This window comes from Gavia stellata, chromosome Z, assembly GCF_030936135.1.
Source record: "Gavia stellata isolate bGavSte3 chromosome Z, bGavSte3.hap2, whole genome shotgun sequence".
NCBI lineage: Eukaryota > Metazoa > Chordata > Aves > Gaviiformes > Gaviidae > Gavia > Gavia stellata.
Genome location: NC_082637.1, coordinates 77,129,610 through 77,145,746, shown reverse-complemented (window position 1 = coordinate 77,145,746; position 16,137 = coordinate 77,129,610). Strand labels below are relative to the sequence as shown.

General features: G+C 47.8%; 1 protein-coding gene across 1 annotated transcript; it reads right to left on the bottom strand.

Moving 5' to 3' along the window:
• Positions 1–2,221: 2,221 nt before the first annotated feature.
• Positions 2,222–2,938, bottom strand: TMEM215 (transmembrane protein 215). Its single transcript, XM_059834320.1, has one exon. The coding sequence runs from the start codon at positions 2,936–2,938 to the stop codon at positions 2,222–2,224; it is 717 nt and encodes a 238-aa protein (XP_059690303.1).
• Positions 2,939–16,137: the final 13,199 nt, after the last annotated feature.

The window sequence follows — 16,137 nt, the reverse complement described above, 5'->3', positions numbered from 1 at the left end:
AGGCTGTTTTCTCATGGTGGGTCTGATCTTCAGGGATGCTGAGCAGCCATGGGAACACGCTGAGACCCTCACCTGTTTCCCTTGGGAACTGAAAGTGATGAAAGACCCTATTCCTCATCATGTTCATCAGCAGTATTTTAGCTGTCGGCTTTAGAGGTCATGAAATAAGACTTCCCAGTGCCTTCAAAGAGCTGCTCTGTACATTGCAGAATAAGGTCCTGCAGTGACGAAGCTTGCAGGAGACAATCTGCCTGCCAACAACAGAGTACTTTTATGTGGAAGTGGGAGTTGAACATTGCAGGGAAAGGGTCTGTTTTTGTGGAGTTCCTTTGTTCAGTGGTTAAAACTTGGGGTGTACAGAGTGTAAGTGTTTATTTATTCCCACAGTACTGTTGCTGTATGCCAGAGCAGCAAAGCCGCCTATTGAGAGGCTTTACCTGACTCAAACTAGCTAATATTTTTTGATTTTATCCTAATAGCATCCTGATGCCTCACCAAAGCCAGGCCAAAGCATTAATATCTTGTTTGATCTGAAAGAAACCAAACTATCTTATGTAAAAAATTGTATTTCCTCCTCCTGGAAACCTCTTCAGAGACTGGTTGTCTGTAATGATTTGACATAAGTTTCCAAACAAACAAACTAGTGGATGCGTAAAGTTTCCATTCACTTTCCAAACAATTCCATGGGCATTGAAGAATGGCTTATTTCAGTGGAAAATTCCTTGCCACTTTCTACACAACATCTCAGGTTGCTACAAAAGAAAGGCTGTTTTTCTTCTTTCCTACCCTGGTTATTCAATACATTTGTCCGGTACAACATATGGTTGACAAAAACCAGCTAAGTAAGAACAGTTAAGACTTCCATCACAGAGGAATTTTTTAGAGTTGTGAGAGTTTAGTTATAGGAACTGGGACTTTGTGAGATGCTAGCAAATCAATCTATGGTTTAGTAACCATCACCCTGAGAGCTTAACCCTTAAAGTAGCTGCTTAGCATGCACTTCGTATTATACCACATCTCTGTTACCTACATAGTAGAAGCCAGATAAGATTTTTATACACAGCATGGAACATGCAATTTACTGTTGGACAGAATAGCCAGGATTTGTGTTTCTCTATGTAAACTGCAGGCTCAGATTTTGAATGGTTAATCCTCCTTACTCACTTCATATTTCTCTTGCTGTGTATCCACAAGCTGTGAACAAAAACATCTGTCAGCCAGGTCCTCTGTTCCCTCCTCCCAGCAAAGCATGGCTTTGAGACCCCTGAGTGGACTGTAACCATTCATCACCCATAAAGAAACATCTGGCATTTTAGAAAAGGCACAAGAAAATGACATTTTCAGAAAAGTCAGATCTGACCCATAGAAGTCTATTCCCTAAGCGACTTTAGAGGTACTGAAAGATATTTTTAAGACCTGACTCCACTGACATCTGGTCCCAGCCTCTGAAAGAACTATGTCATGATCATGTTGTAATCTCCTTGTCAAGTATGCCTATAAAATCCAAGAGCAGTAGAAACATTCCAGTGAACTCAATACCAGTGGGGAATGAAGCTAAAACCTGTACCTTGCACACTATTGATGATGGATTAGCCTTTGAAAACTCCCCTGAGCCTATCTGGCTCCTAGGAGACTTCCAGAAGGGCCCCCAGGGTCAGCACATCAATTCCTTGAAGCAGAGGAAAATAAAATCCTGTCAGGAAGAAGAAGGAAGAGAGACAAATCACTTCTACACTCCCTAACATCAGTCAGCTATTGGAGTGCATGCTGACATCTCTCAATCCCTTCCAAAACAAAGTGACACTATTGCTAAGACCCTTTCAGCCATAGAGCACCACATTCTTTCCTACAGACAGCTCCAGAGTTTTGATTCAGCTCTTGACCTCAGCTAGCAGCCACTGCTGCCCTCCTGCCAGTGTGTCTACGGGCTTGGGTACAACAGGCAGCAGGAAAACAAAAGGGAAGGAAGGGGAGAAAATAAAATTAAAATGTAATTTCTTTTTTCCAAAATGAATAATTGAATACTTTAACCTTTAAACATGCTTGTTTACTTACAGAAAGAGTATTTCAGGCACAAAAGGTTTGAGTATCAGTCACATACCAGGTTAAATTGTAATAGTATCAGGATTGTCCCATGCAGTGCAGTCAGCTATATTATCCCCTATCAAGAAGTTGAAGTTGCAGTTTTTGTATACATACAGATATATAAAGTATGCATCTTTCACACTATGGTCTCTTGGTCTGAGTTGACTCCAGTAGGGTTTATGTAACAACAGTATCTGTCATAAGGGCTGTTCTCCTTGTAAGAGCAGACAATGATACTGTCTTTAGGAGCAACAAAAATGTTGTCTTCAATGTCAGGACAAGCAGCGCTGTCCCTGGTGGGAGAAGAGCTTTTCTTCTCCAAGGCACTGTACGTGGAGCCATCTCCCACGAACACGTTCCCTGGCATGTCTGGGTAACAGGTCTCCAGGTATCTCAGCATCTCCTCCTGTTCCACCTTTCTGATGAGGCTCTTGCACTCTCCCATGGTGGTGGTGGTGGTGGTGGTGCATATGGACACGGAGTCCTCACCCCGCAGCACCCTCCTGTCCTGATATGCTTTCTTGGCCAGCTCGTCACAACTCCCCTTGCCAGACTCCAGGTCCGAGGGGCTCCTCAGCAGCTCCATGACATCCCGGTCCTTGACTTGCTTGCAACACGGACACTTGTTCTTGGGCCATTTGGTGCAGCCATCGGTCTTTCTGGTGAGGGCAATGGCAGCGATGCCCGGCAGGCAGATGGCTGGCCCGATGGCCAGCAGTGGGATGTCTCCCAGGGTCTCTCCCTTGATGCCGGACACGGTGAACATGAAGCCGAACACCAGGAAGACGCTGACCAGAGCCACCACCAGCCCTGTCCTGGGGTTGATGTCGTCGGGTCTCATGGTCCGCACCATCCTGCTGGCGTGCCAAGGACCACTTTCCTTCACCCAAGCAGCCCCTCGGGGCAGGGGGTGGATGCTCCCCGGGCAGTGGCTGAAGTTTCCCGGACACTGAAGCGCGGAGGCCCCCGACGACCGGCACCGCTCGGCTTCCCCTCGGCGGAGCCGCAGCCGGAGGGCGGGACGGGGACGGGGACCGGGCAGGGGCCGGGCCGGGGCGGCTGGCGGCAGCCGTCCTACCTCCTCCCTCCCCCGAGCCGCTCTGAGCCGCGCTCCGCCGACCGCTCCGCTAAGGCGGGAGCGCCCCCCCGCCGGCAGACCCGCCGCGCCCTCCCACGCGTGACGGCGGGCGCGCGTGGGCACGGCTGTGCAGCCGTGGGCACAGGGGTGGGGGGCTCAAACCCTGCCGAAGGGCGGGGAGGGGGGGGATAGAGACACCCAGGCGTTTTCTAGCAGCCGGCGGGCGGAGAGCGAGCGGCCGCAAGGGACACCTGCCCTTCCTCCTCCTCCTCCTCCTCCTCCTCCTCGCCCAGCCCCGCCGGAGCCCCGCAGCAGCCGTGAGTACGTGCACCGCCCACGGGTGCCGCGGCGCGGGGGGCTGCGGGGTTGGTAGGGGGGGAGTTTTTAGGAGGGCGGGCCGGGGAGGCTCGGGGGGCTCCCCCCACCTGATGGCCACGGCGCCTTCGCTGGCAGCTGCCGCCACCCCGGGCAGGCTTCCCCTGCCAGGCGGAGGGGACCGCGTCTGGGAAGCCCGCGCCGGACCCCCCGACGGGTCTCCTTCCCCGGGGTGCACCGGCCCCCGCTCCGGACAGGCGGGACTGCGCTCCCGCTGCACGGGGCCCCCCGCCCGCAAAGCCCCTGCCTTAGTGGGGCTGGGTTTGCGGAGTAAATCCTCCCCTGGACAGAGAGCAGCCCTGCCCCAAACTCTCCTTTCCCGAGTCAGGTGCAAGCGGAGAACAGGGCTTTCAGAAATGCTGTGCTGTCGCCGAATTTCATCCCGCAGGAGGCCCTTAGAGCCAAAGCCTCCCCCGTGTTACCCCCTCTCCAAGACCCCAAGAATGAATCTAGCTGTTGGGATGCACTTCGCAGGGTTTCCCGTGGTGTCTGAGGCCCGCCATAAATCGGCTGTGATGGTGATGTTCAGTCTCTGTGTTTTGATGCACAGGGGTGATGGTAATTCAAAGTAATCCCCACCGTCTGAATGAATATAGGAAAGGATCTGAAATGTGTGGGAATGTGGAAAGGCAGGAGGAGCCTTATAAGCAGCAGCATTTTCAGGCATGTTGCTTCAACGTTTAATGTGCCAGTGACATAAAGAAGTAAATGCTTTCACCTGGGGTAGAGATACTGGGTGATAAAAAGGAGTGATACCGGAAAGCGTCCAAGAGAATTAGGAGAATAAAAAAGGACACTCTGAACTAAATCATGAAACCCTGGTTTCACGGTTTTCCCATTAACATGGTTCCTTTTCCTCATACTAGAAATTTGGAAAGCTTAGAGAAGCCATTTTAGAAAACACCCAAGCACCCATCTTTCAGCCATGAAAAGGCTGGTTTTTATTCATTCTCCCTACAGTACAACATGAACAAAGCACATCTGTGTTGTAGATTTCCAAGTTGCTTTGCAGAGAGTGAGCCCAAGAATATCCTCTCATTAATGGGCACAACTCCCGCCTTACAGGACACTTTCTTCATAAACGGGGTGTCAACTGATAGCCTTTGCTGTCTTAATTTGAAGGGGGAGTAAGCATGGGAGCAGAAGGACGCGTATTGGGGACAGATGTTTTATGTTGGTGGCAACAGCCTGGTTTTGAGATTAAAAGTTTGTAATGGACCATGATCAACGTTTGAACTTGTCCTCCAGAAAATTTTTCAGTGAAATCCACATTGAGCCTCTCACTTGTCGCTGAGTGGGCTGAAACAGGAATAATTTGGACTCTGTTGGGAATACCCTCCATCTTGACTGAAAGACTTAAAAATCAAAACTTTCCAGTGAGATTTCAGCACAAGTTAACTTCTACTTTTCTCACTGTGCAGGATTTAGCAGGCTGAGAAACGACTGTAGTGTCTCGTCTCGTATTTTCTGGAGTGAGAATTTGCTGCTTGTTTCCATCTGCTGTTATTCAGATACACAGCTTTTATGTCTTCACATTAGAATGAATAATGCCTTTTTTACCCATCTGCTAAATTCTGGATGAAGGGAAGTGATTAACCTTCAGCCAGTCTATCCCACATAGCTAAAATGTTGTAAAGGTTATGTTATGAGCAGGGTTATGTTCATAACTAGTGCCTTGAAACTCACCGTTCCGGCTCCCTGACCTTCCTTCACCTCCCCTCATATATTTGAATAGTCTTTAAGATGTCCTGTTGGGTTGGAAATTGGTCTTTTACTGAAAAACAGACTATGTTGCTTGGGAATAGCAATTAGCTGTAGCTGTATTCATCAACAGTCCTTCAGAGAAAGGAAAACTGCATCAGTAGATGACACAGAAATGTAAATATCATTAGTGGCATCAGTGGAGGGGAAAAAATACTGTAGGAACTTCAGTACATGTCAGAAAATCTAACAGGAATAAAAATGGCCTTGCAAATCTAAGCGACAGGGTTACTGAGATGGAAGAGAGAACATCTACTGTGGAACGGAAAGCTGTTAGTGGGCAGAAAAATACTTACAGAAAATGTCAGGACAAAGGTGGAACTAAATGCCTCTCATTTGTCCCTTTGTGAGTGATTTCCAAGACTAACAGTATGAAGATTGTGTGCTTCCTGAGGGGGATAGTAAAGGGGAACCAGCCACCCGATTCCAGGAAAGCGTGCTACAATTGTTAAAATTGTCTTTCCAAGCTAGAGATCAAGCCATGAGCAAATATGCACTTACACAATTGAGCAACAATGCAAATGGTAGAATTTTCTATCCTGTTCATAGCTAGAGAAAAAAAATGACTCCTCTGAGGTGAAGCATGTTTCTGTTGTGGTGCCTTACACAAAAGGTTTGAATTAGCTAGCGCAATGACTGAAAATCCAAAGTATTAATTGAACAGATGTGGATGGTGATTAATGCTCTTTTATTGCTATTACCCGTAACTTAGACTGTTCACTCAAAGCAAAATTGGAGCTGAATTTAGGGAAAAAATGTGTTCTTATTCTACACTGTGATTTTGTCAGCTCTTTTAGGACTGGTCTAATTGGATTAATCTCTGGAAGAGAGTTTTGGGAAGATCTAGGATTCATTAAGAGAAGGCTGTGAACAGACATCCCTTTCCAGGGTGGGGAGAATGCTGATATTGGACATGGGTCATGTGTCATGCGTAAATAGGGATATTAAATGGTAAGCCGGTATGTTCTAGACTGGGACACTAATTTCAGCTTGCTCACCAGGCATTTCCCCTATCTACTCAGTTAGCTTAGTTTAACTGATAATCAGGTAGTGTATGTCATCCTCTCGCTGGTTGAAATTCATAACTGAAAGTAGTGGCCACTGTTGGTAAAATATGTAAGCGTTACTCAGATTGAAAGATACTACAGAAGTGTCACCTACCCCAGCTCCTTATGGCTGTAGTGTGGAAGCTGGAAAACTGCAAATTAGAGCTGACTTCAAATTGAAAATAAAGATTTAAAATAAAGAGCTAATTCCAAGTGCAGTGACTATTATAGAGTTAGTCGTGTTAAATATTGCAGGTGCCCAAAAGTGCTCAACCCCCTTTTTTATCATCTTGATACATCAAATATAAAATACATAAATTTGAATGGCCCCAAATGAGTAAAACACTGTTGAGCATTAGCTAGGATGGTGGGAACCTTAACACATCAAAGTCCTGAGAGTCTTCAGCAGCCCTGGTCTCATGCAGTGGTCTGAGCCCAGTACATCTATATAGGAATAACTTGTCCTTCCAAAACGGTTGGATCCCTCAGCTAGAGATGACCCCATCTACTTTTTCGTCTCCACTACTTTTAGCACCTGCCACCTCAACAATGCAAATGTCCTCTAGCCTGCATTTGCTGACTAGCTGTACTGATACTAGAGTATCAAGAATCAGCCAATCAGGTTGTTACTATTTCAACTTGAAGTAATGTTTTAGCTCAATGGCAGGCTATTTCGTAGAATCATAGAATCACAGAATCAATCATAGAATCATAGAATAGTTGGGGTTGGAAGGGATCTTTAAAGTTCATCTAGTCCAACCTCCCCTGCAATGAGCAGGCACATCTTCAACTAGATCAGGTTGCTCAGAGCCCTGTCCAACATGACCTTTAATGTTCCCAGGGACAGGGCATCTACCATCACAGAATCACAGAATCACTAAGGTTGGAAAAGACCTGTAAGATCATCATTTCCAGCCATCAACCCAACACCACCATGCCCACTAAACCATGTCCCACAATGCCACGTTCACACGTTCCTTGAACACCTCCAGTGATGGTGACTCCACCACCTCCCTGGGCAGCCTGTTCCAGTATTTCACCACTCTCTCAGTAAAGAAATTTTTCTTAATATCCAGCCTGAACCTCCCCTGGCGCAACTTGAGGCCATTTACTCTCATTCTATCACTTGTAACTTGGGAGAAGAGGCCAACACTCATCTCACCAAAACCCCCTTTCAGGTAATTGTAGAGAGCGACAAGGTCTCCCCTCAGCCTCTTCTTCTCCAGACTGAACAACCCCAGTTCCCTCAGCCGCTCCTCATCAGACTTGTGCTCCAGACCCCTCACCAGCTTCATTGCCCTTCTCTGGACACGCTCTGGGCAACCTGTTCCAATGTTTCACCACCCTCATAGTAACAAATTTCTTCCTTGTATCTAGTCTAAATCTAACCTCTTTTAGTTTAAAACCATCACCCCTTGTCCCATTACAACAGGCCCTGCTAAAAAAGTTTGTGCCCATCTTTGTTTTAAGCCCCCTTTAAGTACTGAAAGGCTGTAATAAGGTCTCCCCAGAGCCTTCTCTTGTCCAGGCTGACCAGCCCCGACTCTCTCAGCCTTTCTTCATAGGAGAGGTGTTCCATCCCTCTGATCATTTTTGTGGCCCTCCTCTGGACCTGCTCCAGGGGTTGGTTCCCCTGGACAGGTCCATGTCTTTCTTGTTCTGAAGACTCCCGAGCTGAACACAGAACTCCAGGGGGGTTTCACCAGAGTGGAGTAGAGGGGCAGAATCACCTCCCTCGACCTGCTGGCCACACTGCTTCTGATGCAGTCCATGATATGGTTGGCTTTCTGGTCTGCAAGCGCACATTGCTGGCTCACATCCAGCTTTTCATCCACCAGTATCCCCAAGTCCTTCGCCACAGGGCTGCTCTCATTCCCTTCATCCCCCAGCCTGTATTGATACTGGGGGCTGCCCCAACCCAAGTGCAGGACCTTGCACTTGGCCTTGTTGAACCTCATGAGGTTCACATGGGCCCACTTCGCAAGCTTGTCCAGGTCCCTCTGGATGGCATCCCATTCCTCAGGTGTGTCAGCCGCATCACTCAGCTTGGTGTCATCTGCAAACTTGCTGAGGGTGCACTCAATCCCACTGTCTGTGTCACTGATGAAGATATTAAACAGTACTGGTCCCAATACGGACCCCTGAGGGACACCACTCGTCACTGATCTCTATCCGGACATCGAGCTGTTGACCATTATCCTCTGGATGAGAACATCCAACCAATTCTTTATCTACCAAACAGTCCACCCATCAAATCCATATTTCTCCAATTTAGAGAGAAGGATGTTGTGGGAGGCCATGTCAAAGGCCTTACAGAAGTCCAGATAGATGACATCTGTAGCTCTTCCCTTGTCCACTGATGTAGTCACTCCATCATAGAAAGCCATTAGGTTGGACAGGCAAAACTTGCCCTTGGTGAAGCCATGCTGGCTGTCTCAAATCACCTCCCTATCCTTGATGTGCCTTAGCATAGCTTCTGGGAGGATCTGTTCCATGATCTTCCCAGGCACAGAGGTGAGGCTGACAGGTAGCTAGTTCCCAGGGTCCTCCTTTCTACCCTTTTTAAAAATGTGTGCAATGTTTCCCTTTTGCCAGTCACCAGGGACTTCACCTGACTGCCATTACTCTTCAACTATCATGGAGAGTGGCTTGGCAACTACATCAGCCAATTCCCTCAGGACTCTGGGATGCATCTTGTCAGGTCCCACAGAGTTATGTATGTTCAGGTTTCTCACGTGGTCACAAACCTGATCTTCTCTTACAGGAGGGACTTTGCTGCCCAAAGCCCCCTCTTGTGGTCCATCCACTCAAGAGGTGTGGGAAGAGAGGTTGCTGGTGAAGATTGAGGCAAAAAAGTTGTTGAGTACCTCAGCCTTCTCCTTGTCCATTGTTACCAGTTTGCCAGTCTTTCTCATTGGGGGGATATGCTTTCTTTGACCTTTCTTAATTCCCGTGGAGCAACCAAAACAGCTATCTAGATAAACAGCTTTAGATGTGCTACCTCATTTCTGTTTTTATGTAGGTTTTATGGTACAGATCAGAAAAGAATGGACAAAGATGCGGTGAAAAAAGTATCAGTTGAGTGACACTTAGATGAATTTTCCTGGCACTTCTTTCTTAAACTCTTCTCTGAACCTTTTGTTTTGCAGATTTGATTGTTCACTTCAGTCAGTGGCTTTGTATAAAAGCAAAGCCTTTCTTTGACCAAGCAGTACTGTAAAACCCATGGAAAAGTGTGTATAGCATATTATTTAGCATCCTAAAGTGAGATAGGTCTGGGAGGCGGAGTTTTGAATTAATATGTTACAATTGACAGCCGGCCTATCTCTAACATCTCAGCTATACCATACGAAGACGCAACAAGTCCTTAGTAACATCACAGGTAAAATTAGACTCTCTTCTCCACCTTCCAAGCTCTATGGCAATGCTAAAACTTGACACAACTTGATACTGCTTCTGAGTGTGAGATCATGTAAGAGCTACCTATAATTCAGATATGAAACACAGGACTTACTTTTGCTGAGAAGTTCTGTGTGGATTGGGATGCTCAAGTTTCAAACTTTTACAGCAATGCTCTTGTGCACACATTTGAGCTACCCCATTAGCTTGAGTATACTATGTCATTCTGCTGAGGTCACTGGCACTTCAAACCTACTCAAGAGCTGCTTCACAAAGTCCTTCCAGTTTGCTATCTGTAGGAAGTACTCCTTGCTGAAGGTGGGTGCTGAATGCCACATCCATCTCCAAGCCTTCTTTAACATTGTGTTTTCTTGGCCACATCCACAAAAGGAAATACTTGCTAATTTCTTTGTGCTGTGCAAATGTGTACTGTGATCCTCGTACACCTCAATTTACAGATTTTTTTTTCCCATTTGAAAAAGCTTGTCATTCAGCCAGCTCCACATAGCAAAATTACCTAATTTATATTCCTCAGGGGCTCTGTCTAGCCAGACCCTATGGCTCTTCCATCCCTCCTAACCACTGTCAAAGCCCCAGGCAGTTCTCTGTCTCTTCATGTCCTCAAGCACAAGAAGTTCTCCTGAGGGAGGATTTTTGGATGCTGGCTGTTCACTAATGCCCCTGGGTCTTGATCTTTTCAGGCAATCATTCATGCTTGACTGCTGCTTGCTGGCTGATTGGCCGTAGGTCAGATGTGGAAGGACTCTGCTGATGAGAGAGTCCTATCAAGAAACAAGAGGCAAAAGGGAAGCAGCAGATGCCTGAAGGGCTTGTGCTTTGCCAGCAAGCCATCACACCAAGAGTGGGATTCAGAAACCCTGGTAATAAGTCATGCATCAGTCTTGAGGTGACCACGGGGACTTCAGCAGGCTTGCTGTGGAAGAGGTGCGGGCTGTTGTATGAATCACAGCATCAGACAGTAATTCTGCACTATAACAGCAAAACCCATATATTTCAATGGGAACTTTGTCTGTCTGCATAATTCTGCCTAGTGTACTTTTTCCCTTTAGGATACTTCTGATTAAATACACTTTATTTCTTCTACCTAGAAGTACACAGACAAAAGATGCAATAATCTCAGGGGAGTCACCCACAAATACTGTGGATTATGCAGTATGGTGAATAATAGGTATCTTGCTTTGTCCCACAGCAAACTGAAGCCCACACTTCTTAAAAGGAGTCTCTAATTGGAGTCTCTCATCTGTGGAGAAAGAGGGAGGGAAAATAACCCATGTCAGGTTGTCTTGACCTAACTCTACAGAAGAAGCTAATGATTTCAGATGTGCTGAAACACCTTTAAAACAATTTTAAGCATAATCTTGTAGAAATAACCACATATTAGGGCACTTGAAATGACTAATTCTCTCTGGGAAGCTTACTGACACCCTTCCTGTCTGTTTAGGAAAACTTAGCAAAAAACTAAGGGTACTGATCAAAAGAGTACCAGCAATTCATGTTACTTGCAGGCTCTGGAAGACTGGAACTACCCAAGCCAACTAAACTTGAAGCAAATGAAAATGGGGATGGATATCATCAACCCCCTAGTCTATAGCTCATTTAAACAATGCAAATATCTCTTTTTAAAAAATCATCCCATGCTGTGGTTGTGAAATCTTTGTCATAACAGTCCTGATTGCGTGCGTCTGATTACTTTGTGCCACATCTGCATCTTTGCCAAGATGTAGCAGCTAATCCTGGAAACCATTTCCAGGCATATGAATGACAAGAAAATAATCAGGAGCAGTCAGTGTGGATTGACAAAGGGGAAGTCATGGTTGACGAACCTGATAACCTTCTACAATGAAATGACCCCCAGTGGATATTGTCTACCTGGACTTCAGTAAGGCCTTTGACACTGTCTCCGATAAGATCCTCATAGACAAGCTGTCGATGTATGGGTTGGATGAACAGACAGTGAGGTGGATTTAAAACCTGGCTGAATGGGCAGACCCAAAGGGTGGTGATCAGTGGCACAACATCTAGTTGGATGCCAGTGACTAGCAGTGTACCCCATGGGTCAATACTGGGTCCTTCAACATCTTCATTAATGATCTGGATGATGAGGCAGAACACACCCTCGGGAATTTTGCAGATGACACAAAACTTGGAGGAGTGGCTGATAACAGAGGATCATGCTGTCATCCAGAGGGACCTTGATAGGCTGGAGAAATGGGCTGACAAGAACCTGATGAAACTAACAAGGGCAAGGCAAAGTACTGCACCTGGGGAGGAACAACCCCAGACACCAGTATATATGCTGGGGGCTGCCCAGCTGGAAAGTTGCTTGGCAGAATAGGACCTGGGGGTCCTGGTGGACACCAAGGTGAACATGAGCCAGCAGTGTGCCCTTGGGGCAAAGAAGGAGAATGGTATCCTGGACTGCATTAGGAGGGGTGTTGCAGCCAGTTGAGGGAGGTGAGCCTTCTCCTCTGCTCAGAGCTGGTGAGGCCAAACCTGGAGTATTGTGTCCAGTTCTGGGCTCCTCAGTACAGTAGAAACATGGACATACTGGAGGGAGTCCATTGAAGGGTCATTAAGGTAATTCAGGGACTGGAGCACCTCTCCTATGAGGAAAGGCTGAAAGAGCTGGGACTGTTTAGCCTGAAGAAGAGAAGACTCGGGGCGATCTCATCAATGTATATAAATACCTGCAGGGGAGTTGCAAAGAGGACAGAGCAAAGCTCTTTCCAGTGGTGCCCAGTGACAGGACCAGGGGCAGTGGGCACAAACTGAAACACAGGAGGTTTCCTCTGAACTTCAGGAAACACTTTTTCACTGTGAGGGTGACCAAGCAGGGGCACAGGTTGCCCAGAGAGGTAGTGGAGTCTCCATCCTTGGAGATATTCAAATGCTGTCTGGACATGGTCCTGGGCAACCTGCTGTAGATGACCCTGTTTGAGCAGGGGGGCTGGACCGGATAACCTCCAGAGGTCCCTTCCAACAGGCACCACTCTGTGATTCTGTAATGGCAGAGAACATGACAGATTGGTGTGAGCGTGTGTGTGTGCATGGGCTGAGCAGCCCCTCATCACTGTGTGCAGGGGTACTGGATGGAGGAGAAGGGCAAGGCACGTTTTACTGGAAGAAGGGATGCAAGCAGCTCTCTTTGAAGGGGGTGAAACCTGCTCAGTGCACCAGCAGTTCTCTGGGGGGGAGGAGTGCAATGTGACAACAAGACACGGGGCAGCTGTGTCCTTGAATAACATGAAATCTGTTTTTTTTCAGGAGGCAGCCTGTCTGATCCCCATCAAATGCTGACGGCTTCCCTCCCCCGTCTGCTCCACTGGGACTGCCTGCTGTCACGTGGCTGGAGGCACCGGAGCTGCTTGCTGCAGTCCCGTGGTGGCTCCCCAGCTCTCAGGCACTTCCCTGGCAGCTCCCCTTCCCGCTGCCTTTGAGGGATACCTGCCGCTTCACCCACCGCAGTCCCGCCAGCCAAGTATCTCAGAGAGGTTTCCTCCGGCAATGCCCTCCAGCAGCTGTGGGGCCACAGGGGCACCTCAAAGGACACGTCTCACCTCAGCCCAGCTAGCTGCTGGTGGTGGCCACTGTGAAGAGCTTTCAGGCCTTCTCTGAAGTCCCAGGGAAGAGTAATGTGCTATGAGACAGGTATCCATCAGCTCCGCTGTCCCAGTGAGCGATACCCAGAGCTGGCAGTCAGGGCAGCTGGGGATCAAACCAACAGCATGTATGCGCTGTGCAATTCCCCTTCTTGTGTTTGGCCTTAAGGTGCACCAGAGACCGAGGTCGGGGAATGGCAGAAGTCTGTCCAGCCTTCTGTCCCACGCTGTGAGCTGCTGGAGAGTGCCTGCAGAGGAAACGCTGTTCGAGTTGTACCCGCAGGTACCAGACGTGAGGAGTTTTGGGGGGAGGAGGGGAGGAAATGGTTGTGAGGAAGATATTGCTGTTTTCCTCCATGGATAATGCACCAAAGTGGTGGGAAGGGGTAGCAGCCATAAGGTCTCTGTGATGGAGAGGGGGAAAATCAGGACGTGTTCGGTTGTCCAAAGAAAAATGCCTGTGTGCCGCCATGGCCCTTGCATGCCACTGGCTGTCTAAAAATCGAGAGCTGACTTGTACAGGCACCACTCATAAGACCCCTCGTTGCCTCAATAGTGGCTACATGTGTACCTTGATTGACCTTAGTGCCCTACCAACTAATTGGGCAGTTATGGGGACAGCTTCACAGATTTCAGTGTTTCCTTTCTAGGGATTCACTGCCTTTTCCTGAAGCTGCACCCACAGTATCCATTAACTAACTAAGTCATCGCAGATGGTGAGATGATGACGACCATGAGCCAGTCACGGTACTGCCCTGTGACAGGGAGCAGTATTTAAAGGTAGGGTTACGTGTTCATTGTGCTGGGAGCGCAGCTGTGTGAATGCTTTAGGCATAAAGTACATTATAGTGTTTACTAGATGAGGAGATGTGTAATCACAAAGGGTGAAGGATGACGATGGGGGAGGACTTTGCTAGTGTTACACACCTTTCAGTGTAATAGGCTGTTCTTGTATTTCAAAGGCATTCAGTGCAGGGGGGGAGTGTTAGAGTTTTTATTGCTGTACACTTGAATTGATTGCAACACTTAGAGCTGGTAAAAACCCTGGATGCTAATATCAGGGGATATCAAATGGCTCCTGATTGCAAGCGTGGGTGTAAATACACTGCTAATTCACTTCCTTTCTGTAGAACAGACCTGTGTCTCTGAAGAAACAGGGAAGGATGCTTTTCCAACCTTAGTGATTCTGTGATTCTGTGAAAAACAGCTACATATGTTGCGGAGGAGGAGCAGAGCACAGGAAGGTCTTCAGCCAGCCCCCGGGAGTGAGGGGTTGGTGCAAACCAAGCCTCTGAGCACAGGCTGAAAACGGCCAAACCTGGACCCCTGCCCACCCTTGCCTCCCCTGCACTCTGCCTGATGGCAGAGGCAGCCTGGACCAGCTGGGGCAGCTCCCTTCGGACAAGGATGCTGCTTACCGTCCCCCACAGATAGGCTTAACCTTACTGCTGGGTTTAGAGGGCACCAGTGAGTATTTACCCAGTGCATTTACTATTGCTGGCCCTTCCCAGCCCATCACAAGCCACCCGCTGGTAAGGCCCCATCTCTACATCCAGCATCAGGTGTGAGGTGCCCTACATCCTCTGTCGAGGGTTCTCCAGCCTACAAACAAGGTGCTTGAGCCATGTGGCAGTCTTCTTTCTCACTCTGCAGGCTGCTGCGATATTGTGCAATGCATGTGTGCAAAATTTCTTAATTCACTTCCACCAAAGAATGCATCTTTCACTGGGATGGTGGTAGAGAAGGCACAGAAACAGAAGTTTTATAACAGGCTTTTTTCTCCTTCCTGAAAAGCGCAGGCATTTTCTGCAGATTCTCGTGGCGTTTTGGGTCCCCAGTGTACCGCACGTGTGGGCGCTGTCTCTTTGGCTGGGCTTTCACATCCCTGCTCCCAGAAGCCCTGTTACGGCAGGACAGCTATCAGAGGTCTGTCCCCAAGACCTGCAAGTGAAGACACTGCTAAAGGAGGAGCCGGTGTGATTTCAGCTTCCCTGACTGCCACACCACAAGCAGACGGGCGCAGGTTGTGCAGTGTCACTCTGACGCAGAGTAAGGACCTGTAGGTAAGCACATCCTTGGGCTTCCAGTTGATCCCAAATGCCAATTCCCAAGACTTGTTTTCATTTTTCATTCAGGAAGCCACCTTCATTTGAAGCTGCAGGATGTGGGCAGCAAAGACTCCTCGTCTAGATAGGTAGCTCATCCCAGGCACAGACACTTGGCTTGGACACCCCCTCAACCCACCTCCCTACAGAGACAGCACAGGTCAGTCCCCAACCCTCATCTTCTGCTCTCATGTTCTCTGAAAAGGAGCAGCCAGCCATTGGTATGCTGAGAAGTACCTTGTGCTTTGACAGGAAGCTGCAATGTGGCAAGATGAGTAATTAATTAGCGTTGTGCTGCCACAAGCAATTCCAGTCCCAGCTGACAACAGACTAATTAAGAACCTCCCTGTGGTGTCTATTTTAGATAACCATTTACTTTGGTAAATTAACAAAGGCTTTTCTAATGGTTTATTTCATAGGCAACTCATTAGATTAATTTATGGGGCAAATAGCAGGAACTTGAATAGACATTTTGAGTTCTCAGCCACCAAAAGCCCAGACAATTTTGCTGACGGTGCTCTAATTTTATCAAGGCAAAACACTTGCTTCCTTCTGATTTTTTGTCTCATGTAATTTTTCTCAGACATTACCTTAGTCCAAGTCCAGAGGCTTTGAAAACTGAAGGTGACCTTGTAAGTGCTGGTTCTTAGGAACAGCTTAATGTCCTG

Excerpts from the sequence above, each read along its gene's own strand:
- TMEM215 (XM_059834320.1), bottom strand. The coding sequence starts at position 2,938 with ATGGTGCGGACCATGAGACCCGACGACATCAACCCCAGGACAGGGCTG.